Here is a 22,941-nt window from a genome sequence, read left to right as displayed (position 1 = left end):
GAAATAGATGCTTCACAAAAAAGCTACCCACTCAATCGCAGCATTTAACCCATGAGGTATCAAGGTCTGCCATTCGAAAATACATTTCTGCTCCCACTGAGTAAGGAGACACTGTGTGTTACCCTCAGCGTTATAACACTGCTTGATGACAAAACATTTTATGTCATCTACACTATGTATTTTCTGTAACTAATGACCTACTAACGGAGCTGACTCTTTCTTAGTATGTACACAACTCTTGTGTTCAACTATTCTTTGTCTTATAGTTCTGTTAGTATGACCAACATATACCAATGCAGAAGGACATATTATAGCAAAAACAACCCTTTCAGATGAACAAAAAAATGTCCAGGTAATATATATGGACGAGCATTGGATTTAACCCGATATTGTTGAATCTGTAACACATTAGAACAAACAGAGCAATGACCACATTGATATTGGCCACAGGAGCGAGTATCTATCATTGGTGATAAACTACTTTTCAACCTATCCTTTAAATTTTTACCCTTTTTAGTAGCAAAAATAGGTCGATCAGTAAAACCTGACAGAGGTGATAACAAAGACCAATGTTTCAATATACTTTGTTTTATAGCTGTGGTTTTGGATGAATAAGGACGTGTATAAACAATCCTAGAAATTTTCTCTCTATGCTGTACTTTCAACAAATTGTCACGATTCGCACAGAGGCCACGTTTAAACGCTTTCTTAATGAGTCGTTTGCTATAACCTCGTTCCAAAAATCTGTTGGTAAGCTCCTGTGCCTTAACCCTATATTCCTTCGTAGAGGAACACAGCCTCCTATATCTCAAAAACTGCCCACACTGTATATTCTCCTTAAGCTTTCTTGGATGAAAACATGTAGCATGAAGCAGTGTGTTTCTATCTGTGGGCTTTCTAAACACAGTAGTTTCTATGCTGCTATCACCTTTAGTGACCAACATATCCAGAAAAGCAACCGAGATGGTATCCTTAACGAAAGTAAACTGCAAATGAGTATCACTCTGATTCATATGCATTTGAAAACTCAACAACGATGCTTCATTTCCCTTCCACAAAAAAAACAAGTCATCAATATATTGCTTCCAAACCGTATTCCCTTGTATTTAGTGTGGTGTTGTTAGAGTATGAATGTGTGTGTGTGAGTGTATGTATTTTAGGACACATGTCCAAAACTGTTTAAAAAGCTGTGATAATAAAATTGTGTACTTTTCTCTTACATATGTGTGATTTTAAATGGTCTCACCATTCTATAAAATACTGAGGAGTGAAAATCTCCAGGGACAGCCAGCAGATGGCGCAAGTGAATTATTCTTCTTTGGTGCAGACAGTTTCGTCAGATCTCTAGCAATGGAGGAACACACATTTTTTTTAATACTTTATATTTATAACATTTTAACAAATATTAACAATAGGTGATAATTGTTACAAAGATAAGCAAAATGCCCAAAAAGTCAACAAAACAAAACAAAAAATGGAAAATCTCATATAATCCTCTGTAGCCCACAATATGAAAAGGGAAATCAGCAAAACAAGGAAGCTGCATAATATGATGATGATAAAAGAAATAGAATAGACAGAAAAGGCGAATCCAGGGATACTAACAAAATCCTAAATGGTAGCATTAGCAGAAAATGCAGCAATCTTTGCATCCAAAAAAGTTTTAAGTTGTATAGGGTCAAAATATGTAGCGAAGATTTTCAAATGTTACTAAGCATTTAGAAGGAAAACGAAGGAAAAAAAACACCAGCCAAGTTAAAGCAAGTCCTGCCTCATCTGTTTGAATTATTTACATCTAGCCTGTGTTTCTAATGATACATCAGGAAAAAGAAACTTTTTGGTCCACAAACAAAACATTCCTTATTCCTAAAAAAAAAAAAAAAAAGCCACATTACAGAATTATTATCAGATTTGAAGACAAAGGATACTAGCAGGGTGGCCTTAGAAGTCACTTTATCCTGTGAATTCTCTAGGAAGGCAGATAATTCCAAAGTGTATCTATTTAAGAAAAATCTAGTTAAAAGCGTATTCCATGGTACAAAACATAGAGCAGTATAACCGCTAAGTGACAATCCTAACAATGCTGTACAACAGATTATACATTCCAGCTTCGTCAGTATTGCAAAGTGTCTACATTTAAATGATCTTGTACACCATCTTGTGCTACAGTAGCTGAAACACAGTTTTTGGAAGGAAGGTAATAAATCCGGGTTAAAGCTGGTAACACTTCTGGAGAGAGCTTCAAAATCTGGCCTATACTGCTTGAACAACTCTTCAGGCCCAATCAAAGAGGTCTCCGGAAAGTTCAGCACTCTGAGATTCAAGAACCTCATTTTGTTTGCCATAATCTCCAGCCTACCATGTAAAATAAGATTGCCCTTTTCTAAGGACCAAGGCTTAACTTTCCTTCACAATCATGAGTTTTCTCAGAAATGTTTAAGATTGCTGTACCCTGTCAATATGATCTTTATTGTCTCTCATAAAAGATTTCTTTTGGAAATAGAGAGATTCATGGCGCTAAGAAATTTCCACATGGATTCCAGTCAGATTTCGCCACTTGCTTGGTGGTGACACACCTTCAAATCAGGGTTTACAGGTGGAAAGTTGGCTAGTGACGCTCCCAAAGATGACCCAGCCTCAATCGAAGCACTCAGCACTGGCAGGACATCCAACGACATCCCTTGCAGTGCTTCCTGTCCATCCTTGGAGAGGAAAGCTGCCACCCTCTGCCTCTGAACACCTATTTGCTCAGCTGATACTTCTTCCACTAGCAGCTCAACTGCTTCCAGGTTAGCCGCACTGACGGGGAGTCCCGTTCCCGGGGAAGCAGACAGGGCAGGCCGCGGAGGAACAGACTGCTCATCTGGGCTGAGAAACCTCTGCTACAGACTGGGAAGAGGCTTCCTTCTCAACCCTGGCAACAAGACGTACTGGCTTGAGAGAAAATGCAGAAAGCTCAGAGGACACACATGGGAGAATAGACTATTGAATCAAGGAAGAGTTGCATACTTGAATTGGTGGGGTATGCACACCCCACCTTTCCTCTTCTTCCACATAGCAAAATTGGAAAAATGCTGGTAGGAGCTCAGAGAATCAGTGTCTTACCTCTAGGATGCCATCTTGAATCCCCAGGAACGTGAATATTTTGTGGCTGAGGAAAATAGCTGCCATTAAAATGAATGCTTTGCCTCACCTGTGCTATTTATGTCAAATGCTTCTGATAGCAATTCCCACTGTCGTTTTTAAAAATTTCTTCTGAATCTTATTTGAAGTTTATTTGGAGATACAAACCTCCTAGGATTTCCAAAAACATTGTTCTTACCGAAAGAATGATTGGAGGGAGGAGGGGAGGGACTTGGGAGTCCCAGAAGTAGATATCTGTTATAAGGTGGTGTACCACGTAGGCCTTGGGCAGGAAAAAAAAAATGAAATCCGTGAAAAAATCGTCCACATCCATCCTCCGTCCGTCCATCTCCTTGGTCATCAACCCCTGCTTTTGTATCACTGGAGACAGCAGGGGAGGGGAATCCCTCGGCTCACGAAAAGCTGCCTGCTTCCTGCCACGTGTAGCAGTCCCACCTGCCGTGATAAAATCTCTCCCCGGAGCATCTCTGACAGGGGCCCTGGGATAGGGTAGCTCTCCTGCCAGCTGCCGCCCCCGAGGAGGGTCCCTCCCTTCCCGCAGCACATTCACTGCAAAGTTCGGCTGAGTTGAGCTGTGCGCGGCCGGCGTCACAGGCCCAACAGGATATGTTGCGCTCTGAAGACGGCGCCATTACCGAGCACACGTAGTGCGGTCTGCCTGCCTGCTGCGTCAAACTCTCCACGCCCACAGCGTAAGTCACCTCAGAAAAAAAAAAGACTGCCCCGATCTCGCAGCAGGGACCGCTTGCGTTCTTTTCTACCCCAACTACAGCAGCCTCAAATACCTTAGGCTGACGAGCCTTATACTGTGACTTTTTTTTTAAAGAAACAGCAACGCGCAAAACCAACAGAAGAAAAGATACACTTCCCTGCTGCTGGCTGAAGACATGAGGAAGAAGACCACAGGGGAAAGAGAGAACCAGGACCCCCTGTCTTTCCCACCCCTTGTGTAGTTGAAGGCACGGCTGAGAGTGAAACTGAGGGCTGAGAGTGAAAAAATGGGTTCAAATGGAGCAACACTATTTGGGGGAAAGTCCTATTCAGTTTTATTCTTTAATTTTTAAGGGGGATGCGCAACCCTAAAGTAATGTGTAATCCCTTCACAAGCTACACGATTGCAGTGTGGGAATCGACCACGGATAAGGTTTCTTCGTGGGGAAAGTACTCCCTAATGTGCCAGATTGGTATGATGAGGAATTTCCAGCAGGGAATGAAGAGATTTGCTTTAAGTGATGGGGAAACAGCTGGATTAACTCGTCTAGGCCAGTTTTTAAATTCTCAGGGCGTATTGAGCTTTGCTGCATTGAGGGAGAAATTGAATGTATTAAGGTTGACTGCATTTTTTTGCAGGTTCAACATTATATTAGATAGAGAGGGGTAAACAGGTTAATTTACTTTCTCTTTGAAAAATCTGTAAAGAGGGTTTGGCCTTTAAAGGTTATCTCAGATATATAAGGTGATTAGGGGAGGGGTAGGTGGACTGAATCATGAGCTGGACTGGGAAAGGGAACCTATCTTGCACGATTGAAGATATCTGGGAGGAGATCAGATAGTGGATAGCTGAAACATTGATAGCTGCACAATCAGCAGAAAATGTGTTTAAAGTCTACTTTCATTGGTTTTTACCCCCTCCCCCCAGACTGAAAGGGATTTACATTACCACATTAGATCAATGCAAGAGGGACTGTGGCACCTATCCAAAAATTATAAGGTATTGGGACATTACTAAATATCCAATGGACAGAGATCAGATGGTGATTTTGCTTCATGCTCTGGTGAAGGGGGTACTGTAATTTGCCAAATTAAGTCCATATATTTGAGAAAGCACATTGACAAGAGGGTGAGTGGCATCTTATAGACTAATTTATTGAAGCATTAGATTTTGAAAACAAAGTCCACTTCATCAGATGCAGATTGAAAGCAGAATAATCCACCTCTGTAAAACCTTAAGATTTGCCATACTAGGTCAGACCAAAAGTCTTCAAGCCCAGTATTCTGTTTCTAACAGTGGCCAATCCAGATCATGAGTATCTGGCAGGATCCCAAAAGGTTGATAGATTCCATGCTGCTTACCCCAGGGATAAACAATGAATTTCCTCAACTCCACTTGAATGATTTATGGACTTTTCTTCCAAGAACTTTTCCAAACCTGTTTTTAAACCCAGCTACATTAACAGCTTTTACCATATCCTCTGGCAATGAATTCCAGAATATTTTCTCCTATTCTTAATTGGATTTCCTAGCAACTTTGTCGCATGTCCCCTAGTCTTTGTACATTTGAAAATAAATAAACAGGTTCATGTTTACTCATTCCACTTCACTTATTTTATTTATTTAGCACTTTTATATACCGATTTTCCAGTAACAGAATTACTAATCAAGTCGGTTTACATTCCAAACAATAACCCTGACAAGAGGATGTCTTACAATAAACAGGTAGAATGAACTTGGAAAAAAGTAACTGGGGTTAACAACATAAAAGTAAGAGTTATGGGGCCTAATGTAGGCTGGAGATGAGAACGGGTGATGGGCATGAGGCTAGGTTTTAATATTTAATATTTTATAGATCTCTATCATATTTCCTCTGTCATCTCCTCTCCAAACTGAATATCCCTAACCTCTTTAGCCTTTCCTCATAAGAGAAATTTTGAGATGTGGCAACCAGAATTGTCCACAATACTCAGTGTGATCTCACCATGGCGCAATACAGAGGTATCTTGATATTCTCCATTCCTTTCCAAATAATTCCTAGCATTCTATTTGCCTTTTTTTTTTTTTTTTTTTTGTTGCCACCGCACACAGAGCAGAGGATTTCAACATATTCACAATGACGCCTAGGTCCTTTTCCTTGATGGTGACGTCTAATGTGGAACCTTGCATTGTGTAGCTATAATTTGGGTTGCTCTTCCCTATGTGCATCACTTTGCTCTTGTCCTCATTAAATGTCGTGCTATTTGGATACTCAGTCTCCCAGTCTTGCAAGGTTGTCTTGCAAATTCTCACAGTCTTCTTGTGCTTTAACAACTTCAAATAATTTTGCATCCTCAGCAAATTTGATCACCTCACTCATTCCATCTCTAGGTCATCTATAAATATGTTAAAAAGCAGCGGTCCCAGTTCAGATCCTTGGGACACTGCCCTATTCACCTTTCACCATAACAGCTTTATATAAGAGACTTTGGGGAATATATCAGGTGGAACAGTTAACCACCTTGCTCAGGAAACATGTTTCTTCCTGTGTTAGTTTGTTTATAATTTCAAGCCTGGGCCAAAGATCACAGTGGAACTTGGATAGCTGAGAGAGAACTCTGGGGGGAGCTGGGAGGGTGAAGTGTAATTTTACCAAGTATGCAAGCTTAGATGGGATGTTGGTGTATGTTTGAAAAACTTTAATTAAAAAAAAAAAAATTACTGGCAAGAACAAATATGGGGGTGTTGGGATCTCAATTTCCAAGGATCTGAATGCAGATGTTGGAGAAGTGAAAAAAGATGTTGTATGTGTATATAATATAGAATTATAATAAAAGTAAACACTGAGATATGCACGATTGCAATTATTGATGCTCCAAATTGTAAATGGGGTATCTTATGGTGTATGTGTGAAGTTTTGAAGGTCATGTGGTTTGGGGTGGTGATTTTAACTTTACCATTTCTCTCCCCCTCTTGATAATTCTGCAGGTGTTAGTCTGTCAATGCAGGGTGATCGGGGGTATCTAAAAATGTCTGGTAGATATTTAGCAGATGTTAAATTCAATTAGTGATTAAGTGTGTGTTGTTTTTTTCTTTCTAAACCTCATAATACTTATTCCAGGATCGATATTTTTTCCCCCTCCCCCTCTTTGGTGGACAAAATTTGTCTCAAAGGCGATGTGTATTGAAATTCTAATATCACTCGGTCTGACCAGATTTCTAGTTGAATTGACTCTTAACCATATACAAAACAATAGAGGGAGCTGTTTCTGGAGAATAAATGACTATTGAATAATGAGATTTGTCAGAGTTTGGAGATTGGCATTCAGGACTATCTTAAGTTTAAAGAAGATGGAGACAAAGGGAAGTTGATTGGTCTGTAAAAAGAGCAAACTTGTATTAATTTTCAAAAGTCTACTCAATAGAAGACTTAAAAAGAAATCTGATCCAAGTATTCTAAGAAAGTTAGAAGTGGATAGGAGTAAACTGTACTTTTTTTTTATATACGGATATTAATCATTAGCTAAACCTGACCTGTCGGTCACTTTGAACATGGTAATAAGGCAAATAAAATCCTGGGTCTGAAGTTGAGCTAAGCAGTCTCAGAATCATATCCTTTGAAGTAGAGAGGCTAGGGGAACACTTTTTGACAATACCAAAATCCAAGAGGTTTTATCAGGATCTGTATAGGAAAGATACCTTTTTCGATGAACATATTTATGCCTATTTAGAGGGGATATATTTACCAGTTATTCCTCAGGAATCACAGTTTAGGTTGAAAAAGGAAATTACAGTGTTTGAAGTTTCACAGGCAACTGATAATTTGAAGTTGAATAAGTCTGATTTAGATGGATTCTCTTCTAAACGTTAAAAGCAATTTGGAGAGATGCTTGTGGGACATCTTGTTAACATGTTAATGCATTGCTGGAAGGTGTTAGTCTTTCTCCTATGAATGTAGCTCACTGTTTTCCAACCCTCGCTTGGAGGCACACCTATTCAGTCAGGTTTTCAGGATTGCCACAGTGAAAATGATTGATACAGATTTGCATGCATTGGAGACCCAATATATGCAAATTTCTCGTAGGCATATTCATTACAGATATTCTGAAAATCTGACTGGTGTGCCTCCAGGAGAGGGTTGGGAAACCCTGATGTAGCCAGTTTTACAGTTATCCCCGAGATGGGTAAGGCTAGTAGCTTATGCAGATCCTGTTACCAGGTTTGTGAAGGGGCTTTAGCTCTAAAGATAGTAATAATAGCAGTATATGCAATTGGACTTGCAAATGAAACCAAATAATTCTTAGAGACCAGAAAACCACATACGAGGACTACAAATTACAGCACTAAAATTATAGCATATGATTGTACAGACATATAGATATTTTGTTATTCACTTGGGATCTTTAGAGAGAGGATAGGTAAACAGCAAAGTTATCCTGTTTAGTATTCTTGCAAGCAATACATTAGGACATACTGGCAGTTGGCCAGACTTCTTGTAGCTGAGATGGGCAGGGAGGTAAGGTGATCAATACCCATGCTTGCTTCAGGATGGTAATGATGGCTTTGAAGTTTCATGATCTGGGATCATATTAGCTGACAGTCATAGGTTACATATAGATGAGGGTCATATGCTGTCCTTTTCTGAAATTTCTCCCTGGTTATATAGGTGATGTATAGCTGTGTAGGAGGGGACGTACACTGGGCTACTTCTCAGAAACTCATCCACTTGGCCTTGCGGGTTGGATATGCTATGCCATCATCTTTAGCAATTGTCTGTCTCCAGTTGTTGGTGGTAGTGAAATCATACCAAATCATATAAAATAAAATCCCGAACCAACAAATATGGAAGCTGGAAAAGCTACTGAATTTGCTGACAGCAGTAAACCATGTCTGAATTGCAGACTGTACAGGCCTCCAAGGACCTGGAAAAAAACTTTGATCGTTACTCGGTGATTGAGAATGTCATACACCTTAGACACAAGACTTTTTATCTCTTCTACTTGCTCACAGTAATTTTCAAAGAGGGATTTACCCTGTCTTATAGCCAGAGCTTTCTGTTGTACAAGTAGAAAATGTTTTACTTGGGCATATTCCAGAAAGTTCAAGGTTATCATATGATAATGGTTAACAATATCATTTGATTTCATAACCTCACTATGTTGCAATAAATTATCAACTCTTATTATTCCATGTACCTTCTCTTAAATCAAGTGATTTAAGAGACTTTTAAATGGGAAAAGCCATATTATGGAAAAGATGTGAGAAATAAAAATGTTACCCACAACCCCGTGCTTCCACTGTGACCAAACTCGCAGCATTGATTTCAAGGTTATGGACAAGCTATGTAGAGAACACCAGCTGGAACAAGGTTGCCGGAGTGTCGACAGAGGCATAGGACCCTACCATACTCTGTTCCAGTATGGTCCATTGTTTTACCTCTGTGGACCTCTGCAAGTCAAGAGGTGCCTTTAATTGTGATGCTGCAAAGTACCATAAAAAAAATATGGTATTCCTAATCCACCTCTTTTTTTGGGTTGATATAAAATTGCCTGAACTACCCGATATGGTCGTCTTTTCCAAATAAAATTGAAAATTTTATTTTTCCATGAGCGCCCCCCCCACCCCACCCCGATCATACAGGCATAATATTGTGCAAGAAACAACAAGCACTGTGTTCCACCTTAAGGACTATAAAAATATAGAAAGAACTTAGCAGCCTAATCACTGCACATTAAACTGTATGTGAAAAGAAAGAGTCCAAGGTAGTAACAATTAGACTCAAAGGTAGTCCAAATAAACTGCAAAAAAAGAGAAATTCGCAATATTGATCACCCCTGATCAGACATAGCTGAGCAGGAGTTCTCAGACTGCCTGCGGAGTTTCCTGCTTCCTTTTCCAACACACTGCCATTTGGGAAAGATATCCACCTTTGTCGCTTCGGCCACCATCTTGGGGGCAGAAAAATTGAAGGAGATATTTAGCTTGCTTGAAATCATCTACTGCTTCCATCATGGTTTTCACACGAAATGTCATGCCTTTAACCACAAAGAGCAATCCAAAGAGGAAAGGCCACCTATATCGAAGGTGTGCATCTCGTAGCGCTCATGTAATTTCACGTAGTTCATAGTGCTTGCGAAGAGTGGAGGGTGCTAGGTCCTGACGGATGGAGTGACTATCCCAAGATAGTTCCATCTGCTTCCATGCCAGCTCAAAAATAAGGGAGGAAAACTGTGTAGGCACAGCACTATATCTCTGAGCCAGTTGTCAGTTTTAGAGCCAAGCTCTCTATGGGCTCTTTCAATCTTTACTTGAGAAGACTGGCTGTCATTAGACATGGCTGTGTCTCCTTGTAAAGAAAGTATGTAGGTGCATATGTTTTTCACCACTGGAGCGCACTGTTAACCCGCAATTGGACGTGCGTTTTCGACATGCTAGCTTTACCCCTTATTCAGTAAGGGGTAATAGCGCGTCGAAAACGCGTCCAACCCCCCGAACCTAATAGCGCCCGCAACATGCAAATGCATGTTGATGGTCCTATTAGGTATTCCCGCGCGATTCAGAAAGCAAAATATGCAGCCAAGCCGCACATTTTACTTTCAGAAATTAGCGCCTACCCAAAGGTAGGCGTTAATTTCTCCGGGCACCAGGAAAATGCACAGAAAAGCAGTAAAAACTGCTTTTCTGTGCACCCTCTGACTTAATATCATGGCGATATTAAGTCGGAGGTCCCAAAAGTTAAAAAAAAGTTTTGTTTTTTTTTTTTTAAATCGGCTCGCGGGTTGAAAACCGGATGCTCAATTTTGCCGGCGACCGGTTTCCGAACCCGTGGCTGTCAGCAGGTTAGAGAACAGACGCCGGCAAAATTGAGCGTTGGCTGTCAAACCCGCTGACAGCCGCCGCTCCTGTCCAGAAAGAGGTGCTAGGGACGCGCTAGTGTCCCTAAAGCCTCTTTTTGCTGTGAGCCCTCATTTGAATATAGAATTGCGCGCACAGGAGAGCAGGCATTTGCCCGCTCTCCTGCAACTTATACTGTATCAGCCCGATACTAATTAAGACAGAAAAGGACCAAATGCTCCATCCTGTCTGCCCAGCAAGCTGCACTGTGCAGGTTTCTCCCATGTTTCTCTTAAGGGTAGCATCTGACGTTCCGTGCAGTTATTCCCAAGCCTTATGATAACCCATTAAAAAATATTTACTGCTAGCAACATTTTTAGTGGGTGATGAGCCTTGAAAATTGACAGTGCTGAATTTTCAAGAGGTCACTGGAGGCCTCTGCTGGTGGGGAGTTGTCATAGCAGACTGGATCAGGGCATGGTGAGGCTGCATGGTAGGCGAAACCCTGATGGGTAGTCACTGCTTTCCATCATATTGTCTACCACCTTTCCTAAGCCCCATGTGCGGGAAGGCGAAAAAGCCCTAGGTACTTTGGCCTGCAAAAGGGCCTTAGCGCATTACAAGGAACGAATTCAGCCACATCATAAAACCTCTCAACTGGTCTAGGAGTAGCAAACACCAAACATACCTTATGTAACAGGCATTCATCCCTGCTACACCTTAGCAGGACTGCAAATAGCACTCTGTGAAGGCTCATCAGGTGAGAGGCATGGCTGCTTCCATTGCACACCTCCGAGAAGTACCTTTTGAAGATATCTGCAAAGCCGCAACTTGGTCTTCTATTCATACTTTTTGCTGTTTTAATAAACTCTCAAAGGCTGACAGTAAATTTGGATAAGCAGTTTTGCAAAATCTGATCTCTCCGTAGTAAACACTCTGTTGCAGCCATCGGTTTTAGAGTAAGAAGGCTGAATTAGCCATTACATGTGGGGATTTCCCACGCTGCTTTCTGTAGAAAGGATGAATTAGCCATGGAATACCCACCCTCCTCCCTGGAGAGTCCAACTACATAGCTAGATCAGCTGTGATATAGACTGAGGGGACTCACGAGGTAACGCCCACACGGGCACTCCTGCACATGCCTAGTAGAGCTCAAAGCTCTACTTACTTGGAGAGACGTGTCCATTCAGTGCCGCTGGATGACACATAATGGCTAATTCATCCTGCTATCTACAGAAAACAGTGACGGTAAGCAAACTTGCTTTAAATTGCTAGAATTCATTGAAGATGTATTTCTGTAGGCTCAGGATTGGGAAGTCCCTTTGAATGAATAAGGCCCAAAGCTTGGTTTGTAAAATGGGAGAAATTCAAATGGAGATGAGTGCTATGACTGTACATTTACTGTACAATAAATGGATGAGTAATGTAGTAAATCTTTCTTATTTGTATTCATTTTCTCAGATTTAATCCTAATTTTAGCTCATTTTAAATGCTCCTGAGAGAGTTTTTGGTGACTTTTTTTTTTTTTCTTTCTGTAAGGTTTGAACCCTAAAAATCTATTACCTTTCTTCATATACTACATTGGAAAAGCTGTTGGATTTGTGCACTAGAAGAGGGAGCTAATATAGTTCCTGCTTGTGGTTTGGTCTTGTGTAACAGAGTCTGAGTCCTTATCAGAGACGTAGCGAGGGTCTCTGGTACCCTGGCAGGTCCGTACCCCCCCCCCCCCCCTTTCCAATCCACCTTGTAGAAATATTTAAGGGCAAGAAAGTTACACTAATAGAAACCCCAGAAAAGAAATGAACGTAGGATCATATTGCCGTGCTGGGTCAGGTTGAGGGTCTTTCAGGCCCAGCAACCTGTTTCCAACAGTGACCAATCCAGGATACAAACGCCTGGCAAGTACCCAAACATTAAGAGATCCATATTCAAAAGGATTTAGCCTGGTAACTCAGACATTAGGCAGGTAAATGAATATTTGGACACATCTTTTAAGTTAGGAGGCTAGAATTTAGCCAGATAAGTTAGGAATGTTCCGGGGACGTAACTGGGAGGGATTGAATTAGCCAGCTAAGTTAACCAGCTAACTCCAATATGCAGTTAACCAGATGACTTATCTGGTTAAATCTTGTCTGGTCAAATTGCTGTCCTAAAGCTAGCAGGCTAACCAATTAAGAAAGCCGGCTATATTCAGTAGTGTGGCTACATTATTGAATATGCTTCCAAAGTTAGATGGATAAGTTCTATCCGTCTAACTTTGCTATCCAGACTGTGTCTGAATATGGATCTCTAACTAGATCCCATGCTAGTAAGCAGTGGCTATTTTCTAAGTCAAACTATCTAATAGTTTATAAACTTCTCCTCCAGGAACTTGTCCAAACCTTTTTTAAACCCAGATAAGCTAACTGCCTTAACCATATCCTCTGCCAATGAATTCCAGAGCTTAATTGTGCATTGAGTGGAAAATAATTTTCTTTGATTTGTTTTAAATGTGCTACTTGCTAACGTCATAGGGTACCTCTAGTCCTTATATTGTCTGAAAGAGTAAACAACTGATTTACATTAATCCCTTCTAGTCCTCTCATGATTTTATAGACCTCTATCATATCTCCCTATCTCCCCCCCCCCCCCCCCCCATCCCATCCCCCCCAGTTGTGTCTTCTCCAAGCCTTTCCTCATAGAGGAGCCATTCCATCCCCTTTACCATTTTGGTCGCATTTCTCTGTATCTTTTTTTTAGATGCAGCAACCAGATTTGAACACACTAGTCATTGTCTGGACTCACTATGGAGTGACACACAGGCATTATGATATTATCCATTTTATTCATTACTCCCTTCTTAAGTATTCTTAACATTGTTTGTTTGACTGCTGCAGCACACTGAGCTGACTATTTTACTGTATTGTTCACTATGATGCCCAGATCTTTTTCCCTTGGTGGTAATTTCTATCATGAAACCTAACATTGTATAACTACTGCATGGGGTTTTTATTTTTCCCTTTATGCATCTCCTTGCACTGGTCCACATTAAATTTCATCTGCCATTTGGATGCTAATCTTCCAGTTTCACAAGGCCCTCCTGCAATTTATCTCCATCTGTCAGTGATTTAACTACTCTGAATAATTTTGTATCATCTGCAAATTTGATCCCCTCACTTGTCATTCCCCTTTCCAGATCATTTATAAATACATTAAAAAGCACTGGTCTAAGTACAGATCCCTGTTTACCTCTCTTCACTGAGAAAACTGACCATTTAATCCTACTCTATTTCCTATCTTTAAACCAGTTTGCAATCCACAAAAGTACGTTGCCTCCTCTCCCATGCCGTTTACATTTTTTTTTTTTTAGAAGTCTCTCAGGGGGTGCTTGTCAAACTGACAGACTGTTGTGAACAAGCTATTGGGGCAAAAGCGTCCTTCGCTGCGGACAGGCCGCCAACATTGCCCCTTCCCTCCGTGGTACTGCAAGCAAACAACATTCTCTGATAAAGAATAAGACTGAGTCAAGGACTGCGATGTTAAATTTATAAAGTCTTCCAAAATTTCCCGATTTTTCCACTTCTGACCATTAGGAGGAAAAAAAGAAGGAAAACCATTTCCAAGATGTCCTTTTTTCCAGTCCTGCCCTTGTCATGACTGCAGCCTCATGACAGCAGACAGCCTGCCCCCTGACCAAATGCAGAATAAGTGGCCACAAATTAGAAAGAGAAACATGGAGACAAAAGCTCAACTGGAAACCCCCAAAAGCCACACTCTGTCTGCAGTACAACACCAGAGAAATAATATAGACTTATATTCAGATGTACATTTCCCAAAAATGACCCAGAGAAAATAAAATTCTCCCACTTCCCATCTCAGAGAACTAGAAGCAATAGCAGTCTCAGTCTCCTACCCTCCCAGACCCCAGCAGTCGTGCTCTCTCTCCCCTCCCAGCCCCCGGCACTCTTGCCCCCCCCCAGCCACTCCCAGGCCCCAGCAGTCGTGCTCCCCCCCAGCCACTCCCAGACCTCCCAATCAGGCTCCCCAGCCTCTCTCCTCTCCCAGATCTCCCAATCAGACGCACATGCAATACAATAATGTAAGAAACAAACATCACCATTCATCATATAACAGAATCAAGAAATATAAATCCATCATAACAGAAACCATACTAATAAAAATAATCTTTCAAAAACAAATGACGAATAGAGCATCTAATAAATAAGGATAAAAACAACTTTAAACATTTCCTAAAAATCAATTAAATATTCAAAACAGCAGACATATCAAATAACACCCAATAATTAAATCTAATAAGGATAAAACATGTTTCCCTCACCATACCTGGGAACTCTTGATTTCCAGTCACCCTGAGATTGTCCTGGATTAGTGGAGGGGAGGTTGGGGATGCAGGAACAAAAAGTTTCTCTCTCTCTCTCTCTCTCCTATACACACGTTCATTCACACACATGCACTCTTCTATCCTCAGACCCTCTTCCACTTCCTCGCTCTCTCTTCTCCCCCTTTCCTTCCCTTTCACTCACTTCAGTCACTCACCCCCTTTTTCCTCACTCTCACCTTGCTTCTCTTCCAGTCACTCACCCCCTCCCTCCCCTCCTCTCTGTCACTCAACACCCTCCTTCCGCTCTCACTAACCACTTTCACCCCTTCTCTCTCAATCACAACCTACCATATGACTCTCCTGTCTCACAGTAGTCCTAGTCTTTTTCCAGTTGGCCAGGTGCAGGAAGCCGGCCAGGTATAGTGCCTAGCTCCCTCTCTCTCTCTTATAAACATGTTCTCAAACACACAAACTCCTTCTCATATGCACATGCTCCCTGTCTCTCATATGCATGTTCTCACATGCAAACTCCCTCTCTCTTATGTACACATGTTCACACAAATGCCCCCTCCCTCATAAGCAGACTCTTATACATATGCAAGCTCCCTCTCCCTCATATACACATGTTCTCATACATACAGGTAAGTCCCTTTTTCTCACACACAGGCTCTCACATAAACATTCCCTCTCATACGCATAGACTGTCTCTCACACCACCCATCGAGCTCCCATTTTCACACACACACCACCCGTCGGGCTCCCATTTTCACACACACACACACACACACACACACCACCCGTCGGGCTCCCATTTTCACACACACACACACACACACCACCTGTCGGGCTCCCTCTTCTTTCTTCCTCTGCTGGTGGGATGGGCTCCACAGGTCCCCTCTTCTTTTCACAGGACCTCCTTTTCCTTGTGGCCACTGGTGGGATGGGATCCACTGCCGGCTTTGTGGGCCTCCTCGTCTTTGGGTGCTGCCCTTTGCAGTTGCACAACAGGAACATCTGGTAGTGCTGGGCCTGCCAGCCTGCAATTCTATCTGGGTGGGCCTGCTTTTGCAGCAGGGCCTGGAGTTTTCAGAAGGTCCCGGTGCTGAAAAATAAGTTTTGAAAAAAGGCTCCTGGGGCCCCCCACACTGGTGGTCCTTATGTTTAAGGAACATGAAGTCAGACTATGGAATTACTAGGTGGCTTGAGAAGTTGAGACTCTTTAGTTGGCAGGTGCATTTTAGGACTAATTATCACAGGTCACTACTACTTACCCCTTTCACCTTGTAGCGGGAGACTTGAATTAATCCATCCCTAGGAGAACAGCCTGGCATATCATCTACCTTCATGACCTCTTGTTAAGTAAAATTATATAACTTTTTTCTCTCTCTCTCTCTCTTCTCAGTCCCAGGCCCGTCTGCAGCTCTCACAACGATGCAGCTCTTCTCCAAGCAAGGCCCCTCCAGGCAGGAGGTCACTAAACTCCAGCAGCAAGTGAAAGCGAACGGCGCGGGGCTGACTGTACTGCGGCGTGAAGTTTCCGAGTTCCGCACCAAGGTGCAGGAGCAGCAGAAGCAGCTTCAAGACCAAGATCAGAAACTGCTGGAACAGACCCAGATCATAGGAGAACAGAACGCACGCCTGGCCGAACTGGAGCGCAAGCTGCGCGAGGTCATGGAGAGCGCGGTGGAAAATCCCTCGGGCTCAGGCCAGGCGGAGGAGTCTCCCCGCAAACGGAAGAAGGCCATCAACAGCCCGGACTCTCCTAGGAAATCTAAGCGCCTTCGAAATAAAAAGTAGCCCCTTCAGGATGGGTTTATGTTACCGGAAGAGCCCACCGCTCCCTATCCCGAGCAGTTTCGCGCGGCCGGGATACTGTGGTTAGGAGCATGGGGTCCTGTTGGCTGCCAAGCTTTTTAAAACACCACTGAGACTTCCCCCCCCACCCTACCCCCCCTTACCCTTCCACTTTTGAGATAAAATTTATTTTACCCCCCTGTTTCTGTAAGGGTGGGCCTCATGCATAAACTGTATACGTTGCAATTGATTTTTACTAACCGTTCTGCTCTTATCATGGTTTTGAGGAAGGTTTTGTTTTTTTTGTTTGTTTGTTTTTTTCCCCCCCCCCTGTGCTGGTGGCATATATGTTTATAAAGTTTAAAGAAAAGTGTTTATGCAGATATGCACATTTAAAATAAGGAAGGTAAATAAATTCAGTTATGACTGACTAGAAGTGAAAACTCTAAACAGAAGATATCCTGTTCACTTGAAAGACAAAGGATCCACCACTTCAATATTCACGATCTTGTTTTAAACAAAGTTGACCTTTTTGTTACAAGTGACCTTGTCTGAAATGTCTTAAACGTAGTTGCAACTTTTTTTTTTTTTTTTTTGTATCCATGTAATGATTGATTAATGGGGAAATAACTTCTGCTCTACAGTGTTAGCTCTCTATTTTTATAGACTATGGGCCAGGAATGCGTACCCAGTCGCAACACTCCTGTTCCAGCTCCTGATGGGAGCCATCATCTGTATTTGCATGGACAGATACGCATGCAGTGTATTTCCTGAAGCAAGGGCTTTTTTTTTTATAGAAGCAGAGACCGGCAGAGGCTCCTCCGCCCTGGCTTAGTAGGTAGTTTTCAGCAGAACACCTTGCCTGCAATTAGAAGGGATGGATGGTTAACAGATAGCAGTGTCTGCCTTGCCTGTATATGGAGAGGGGCGGGGTTTTTTTCTCTTTCAGTAGCTTACATCCCCTCATAACTTGAAGGCCCAGTTTCTGATCTAATGCTGGCTTAACATTTTGCTCAAAGCCTCTGGTTTTTCTACTCTTCACCCCACCCCCTCCCTGGCCATTGTAGGCTGACTTTTGTTGTAGTGAATTGGTAGAATGCAGTAAGACCAGAGAACCAGGGTTGCACTGAAATGGCATGATCCATTCAGATTGGACCTTGAACTGAAAGTGGAGCTTTCGTCGTGGGCTCGGTTTCCCTTATCCTACTGGATCTAGGCATTCCAATCCAGTTCCTGTCCACTTGGGCGCCCACTGTTAGCATGTTGTACTGCTGCTGTTTTGGCCCATAGCTAAAGCTGTGATGCATTTGGTTTGATCAAGAGGAAAAAGTAAAGACAAGCAATTTATTTTCTTAGAATAGGGATAGTAAACCATTTCTTGTCCTTGAAATCTGCTTTATATTGCCAGCAAATATATTCCACTCATCCAGTTCATTAAAAAAAACAAAAAGAGCTTACATTTTTTTTCTTTTGCACTTAAAATTTTGCAGTTACAGGCTCAAATAAATCTTGCACTGTTTTGATTTTGTTTTTTGTTTTTTTTTAACACCCAACATTGTATAAATTGATTCCTTTACCCTAGCTCTTCTTTACCTCAAAGTTGTATATTTTTTGGCAATTTTAATGCTCTGAATTACATAAATGACTCTTAATTGCTTTTGATGGAGGTAGATGGAGTTTTAGGGTTGGCACTGAAGTGACAAGTTACTGACAGATGTGTAGTGTAATCTCCAGCGACTGAGTTGGTTCTTTGAAGAAGCACATCCAGACAACTGAGCAGTTGGAAAGTAGAATGTGAGCTTCAGTGAATATGATAGCACAGTAGAAGCCTACTGGCTCTAGTAGAATTAAAGGCTTAGTTAAAATTTAAGAAAAATTTCTGTTTTAGAAGCATTATTTGCCTTTGGCAATAGGATCTTCCCTTGCCTTCAGCTCGACACAAAAGTGTAGTTCCAGGAAATGCAATGTCTAATGATTTGGCTACTACGGTGGAGGCTAGAATTGCCAGCAAAGGCCATGTTATAAGGTTCAGACTGAGCTATTCATGGTTTTACCTCATTTCACCTATGGATTAGAAATTGCATGAGAGGTTTGCATTTCCAATAGCATCCAACCAGGACTTTCTAAGTATGACCCATACAGCAGCCTTAATGGGGGGCTCGTATACAAATTAAGCCTTGTCCACGTTTCATCCCACACCCTTTAATTTTTCATTCCTAGACTACCTGTTTATATTTTTCAAATGCTGAGCTGTTCCTGGTCTTTGATTGATTGTTTTGTAATAATGTTTAGAGGCTTATTCTTTAAAGTTTGCTGATCACATGGAACAGTTACAAAATGTTACCTGTAGTAAATACAAGTATGAGATCTACTCGTTTACTGAGAAATCCTGAAACTGGTGTATTGATCACGAGCTGCTTGAAACAGTGACAGTTTTTGTAAAGCAGGTTTTATTTTTCCAATGACCATAGTGTGTCCATGTCTTAAAGTAATGCTTTTACTTTTCAGATTTTCCTCACTACCATGGGTGCTCATATGCATGAGAAATATTTGACTACCTGGGAAGTTGTGTATGCAAATGACTCATGCATATTCATTGGAAAGCTCCTGAAAACCCAACTGGGTGGGGGGCCCGTAAAGGACTGGTTTGAGCAGCTCTTGCTCTATAGGCAATACCTCCCTCATCTGGGGTTAAAAATCAAAGTGCCAGACTTGTACCTAAGTTGCCTGCCACCGGAACTCATTAGCCTGTAATTTGTTTTTTTGTCTGAGCTTGTTCTAAAGCCATAAGAATGTTAATGGCTAGAGACACAGTGGAGGCCTGTTAGCCAGAGCTATGAATTGTCACTTTATCCCTGTCCTTTCTCTGCTGTACGAATGGCTTCACAGTGGTCAACTAACATTGGCATCACATGGATTCTTCATTTATTCATTAAAATACATGAATGTTTGTTATGCAGGGTTTTTATTTATGTAACAGGATTATTTCTTTTGCAGGTACTTAATTTTGAAAGACTGATTAATAAAAACCACCTGTAGAGACGACTATAAAATACCAAAGTGTGGGGAAAATCTTTTTCTCTTATTTTTCTGGGGAAAGGCAGTGGAGAGGAACAGAGCTGCCCTTTCTGATTTAGTGTGACTAGGATATCTGTCACAGATAAGTAAAGCAAACATATCTTGCTTCCAAATGCAACCTCGTTCCCAGTTTATTAAATGGGCATTTAATCTTGGCTACTTCAAGCTGTAAGGAAAGGTACTCTTCCTTTTTTTTTTTTTTTCCCCCCACCCCAGCGTGTGCTGCTGCTAAGTGCACTCTGTACTCCTCTACTTCAAATAAATCTTGCATCTTACCACCTAGTAGGAGGGTTACCTCGTCTATTTTAAATTTGTGAAATCATTAGTCAGGGCAACCAATACCGTAAGCTGCACAGGTTGCAACAGGTAACAAAAGTAGGGTGAGGTGGTCATCCCGAGTCCAAGCAACCAGCCTGGACTCCAGACAGCAGGGGAGACATAAAAACACCCTAAGAATGAACTACTACCTCCACCTATTATAGCAGCCTCCCTACTACCAGTGGATTTGTTTTTCGGACTCCCTTGGGTGAAAATAAGTGTGGAACACCCCCAAAGTCTATTTTAGTTTAGCTGAAACGGGAATTGGTGAGGTTGAAATACTCCTTAGTAGCTGATGCTTGCACCCATGTGCTGGGGGAGATAGTTTAGTAAAAAGGGAGGTCTTTCCTCTTGAATGTTCTAAGTAGTACTCCAGGTGTGGCCTCACTTGGTGAGGCCACACCTGGAGTACTGTGTTCAGTTCTGGAGACCGTATCTACAAAGAGACAAGGACAAGATGGAAGCGGTTCAGAGAAGGGCGACCAGGAAGGTGGAGGGTCTTCACAGGATGACATACGAGGAGAGATTGAAGAATCTAAATATGTACTCCCTGGAGGAAAGGAGGAGCAGGGGTGATATGATTCAGACTTTCAGATACTTGAAAAACTTTAATGATCCAAAGACATCAACAAACCTTTTCCATCAGAAAAAAATCAGCAGAACCAGAGGTCACGAGCTGAGGCTCCAGGGAGGAAGACTAAGAACCAATATCAAGAAGTATTTCTTCACGGAAAGGGTGGTGGATGCCTGGAATGCCCTTCCGGAGGAAGTGGTGAAGTCTAAAACTGTGAACGACTTCAAAGGGGCGTGGGATAAACACTGTGGATCCATCAAGTCTAGAGGGCGTGAATAAAGTGGAGACATTCAAACACTGCACGGAGCGGCAGTAGCCACAGCGGCATTCAAACACTGCACGGAGTGGCAGTAGCCACAGCGGCATTCAAACACTGCATGGAGCGGCAGTAGCCACAGAGGCGTTCACGGAGCGGGATGCAAGTGGCCAGTAGTTGGTGTTCCACCTTCACGGAGTGGAAGGATGGAGGGCTGCTATTTCCAAAAAAAACAAAAAATAAAAACAGGGGTGGGTAAGAGTATGGGGCCAAGGGGGTGGCCTGCTTGTTGCAGCGGTTGCTACCCCCAATTGAGCTGGATGTCACTTGGATGCAGATTCAAAGCTGCTCTCTAAATTGGGTGGAGGGGAATTAGGGCTGGAGGGTACTGGAAGCCAATAGTAACAGATGGGAGAGAGAAAAAGGGAAAAAAAAATGGATTAAGTGCGTAGCTTGCTGGGCAGACTGGATGGGCCATTTGGTCTTCTTCTGCCGTCATTTCTATGTTTCTATATAAGCTTTACATATCATGGGCCAGTTAATTTGATTTATAGAAATAAATTGATCAAGACCATAACATTCACCGAGGAACTGATGTAATAAGCTAAGCATTATAAGCAGGCGCTAAAATTCCGCAGACAGTTTCTCCATAAAAAGCAGGACGAATTTATGCACACAAGTTGGCAATTTGACTAGTGGCGCCAATGTGGAAACTTATCAAAGACCTAGAAGTCTTTCTGAGCATGTACAGCAGGTTTATGCATCTACTGCCACAGCAGTGCCCTCAGTCTTTCCTTTTTCTCTGTTGGAATAAAGATATGCTTTCAACTTCTGCAGCTATTTATTTGCTTTTGGGGGGGGGGGGGGGTTTTGAGTGCGCTCTTTTCTTTCTTTGTGAGTCTCCTAGATTTACTAATGCTGCAAGGCATAGTGAATTTGGCGGTAACGGGGGGCGGGAGGGGCGGTCCTGCGATAGCCGGCAGCGATCGCACCTCCGCAGTGCAATAGCTGCCAGCGTCACGCCAAATAACTCCACCATAAAAGGTGTAGTTATTCGGCGTGAAACTGGCAACGAAAACACAGCGTACCTTTCGCTGTCAGCGAGGTCTTCGCGGCGTCAGCCCCAGTGCCGCCCCCGACTCCTCTTCTGGGGCTGACGCCGCCCCGATCTTGGTATTGCACGCGATAAGGGACTTTTTGCATGTGAAACGTCCCTTATCGCATGTGATCTGCTTGGAAAATGACCCCCTGAGTCTTTAAGGTCTCATATGTTTTCTCAAACAATATTGGCCTGGAATCAGATACTTCATTGATGGATTATCACTCTTTTTTATACAGATTCTATGAATAAAATGTGTACACAGCTATATGAAAAACTCTTTAATATATATTTAACTCCTTTGGATCGTCTCCTTGAGCAACTCTGTTTCCTGTAAATTGTATGCAATGCCATACAATTTTTCTTTCCACTTGACTCATCTTGGTCTTCTACAGTTTGCTTTGCGTCTGTTTATCTTCAAACTATTCTAGGTTGGCTTTCTGCTAATAGATTGGTTTTGGTGAGATTTAAAGACAATGTTCTTTTCCTTGGTCCTCACCTTCCCTTTTTAATTCCTGACTCTCCACAGCTTGGTTGATACTATTCCTATCTCTCCCACAGTTCACAACCTTGATGTTTTCTAAGAAATTGCTCCATGACCTCGTAGATTAAATCAGTTGTTAAAAGCTCCTTCTACAAACTCAAGATGCTAAGACACTTGAAGTCCATTCTACAACCACATAATTTCTCTACTGTATTCCACGTTCTCATCTTCCATTGGCTACTGCAACTTTCTTTATGCTGGCCTTCCTCAAAACTCACTCCACACACTACAGATAATTCAGACTTCCGCTGCATGTCTACTCTCAGGTTCAATGATTTGTTACCACATC

The 22,941-nt window shown here is 42.1% G+C and overlaps 1 protein-coding gene across 1 annotated transcript in view; it reads left to right on the top strand.

Moving 5' to 3' along the window:
• Window positions 1-19,738, top strand: part of LOC115086780 (F-box only protein 28-like) — a 78,335-nt gene extending 58,597 nt beyond the window's left edge. Inside the window, exon 5 of the mRNA XM_029593099.1 lies at window positions 16,392-19,738. Coding sequence (XP_029448959.1) covers window positions 16,392-16,786 — 395 coding nt within the window. The 3' untranslated portion in view covers window positions 16,787-19,738. The remainder of the gene's footprint in view (window positions 1-16,391) is intronic.
• The last annotated feature ends 3,203 nt before the right edge of the window (window positions 19,739-22,941 follow it).

Source organism: Rhinatrema bivittatum, chromosome 3 (genome assembly GCF_901001135.1).
Source record: "Rhinatrema bivittatum chromosome 3, aRhiBiv1.1, whole genome shotgun sequence".
Taxonomy (NCBI): domain Eukaryota; kingdom Metazoa; phylum Chordata; class Amphibia; order Gymnophiona; family Rhinatrematidae; genus Rhinatrema; species Rhinatrema bivittatum.
The sequence above is the reverse complement of the archived record's forward strand: the minus strand, read 5'-3'. Positions and strand labels throughout refer to the sequence as shown.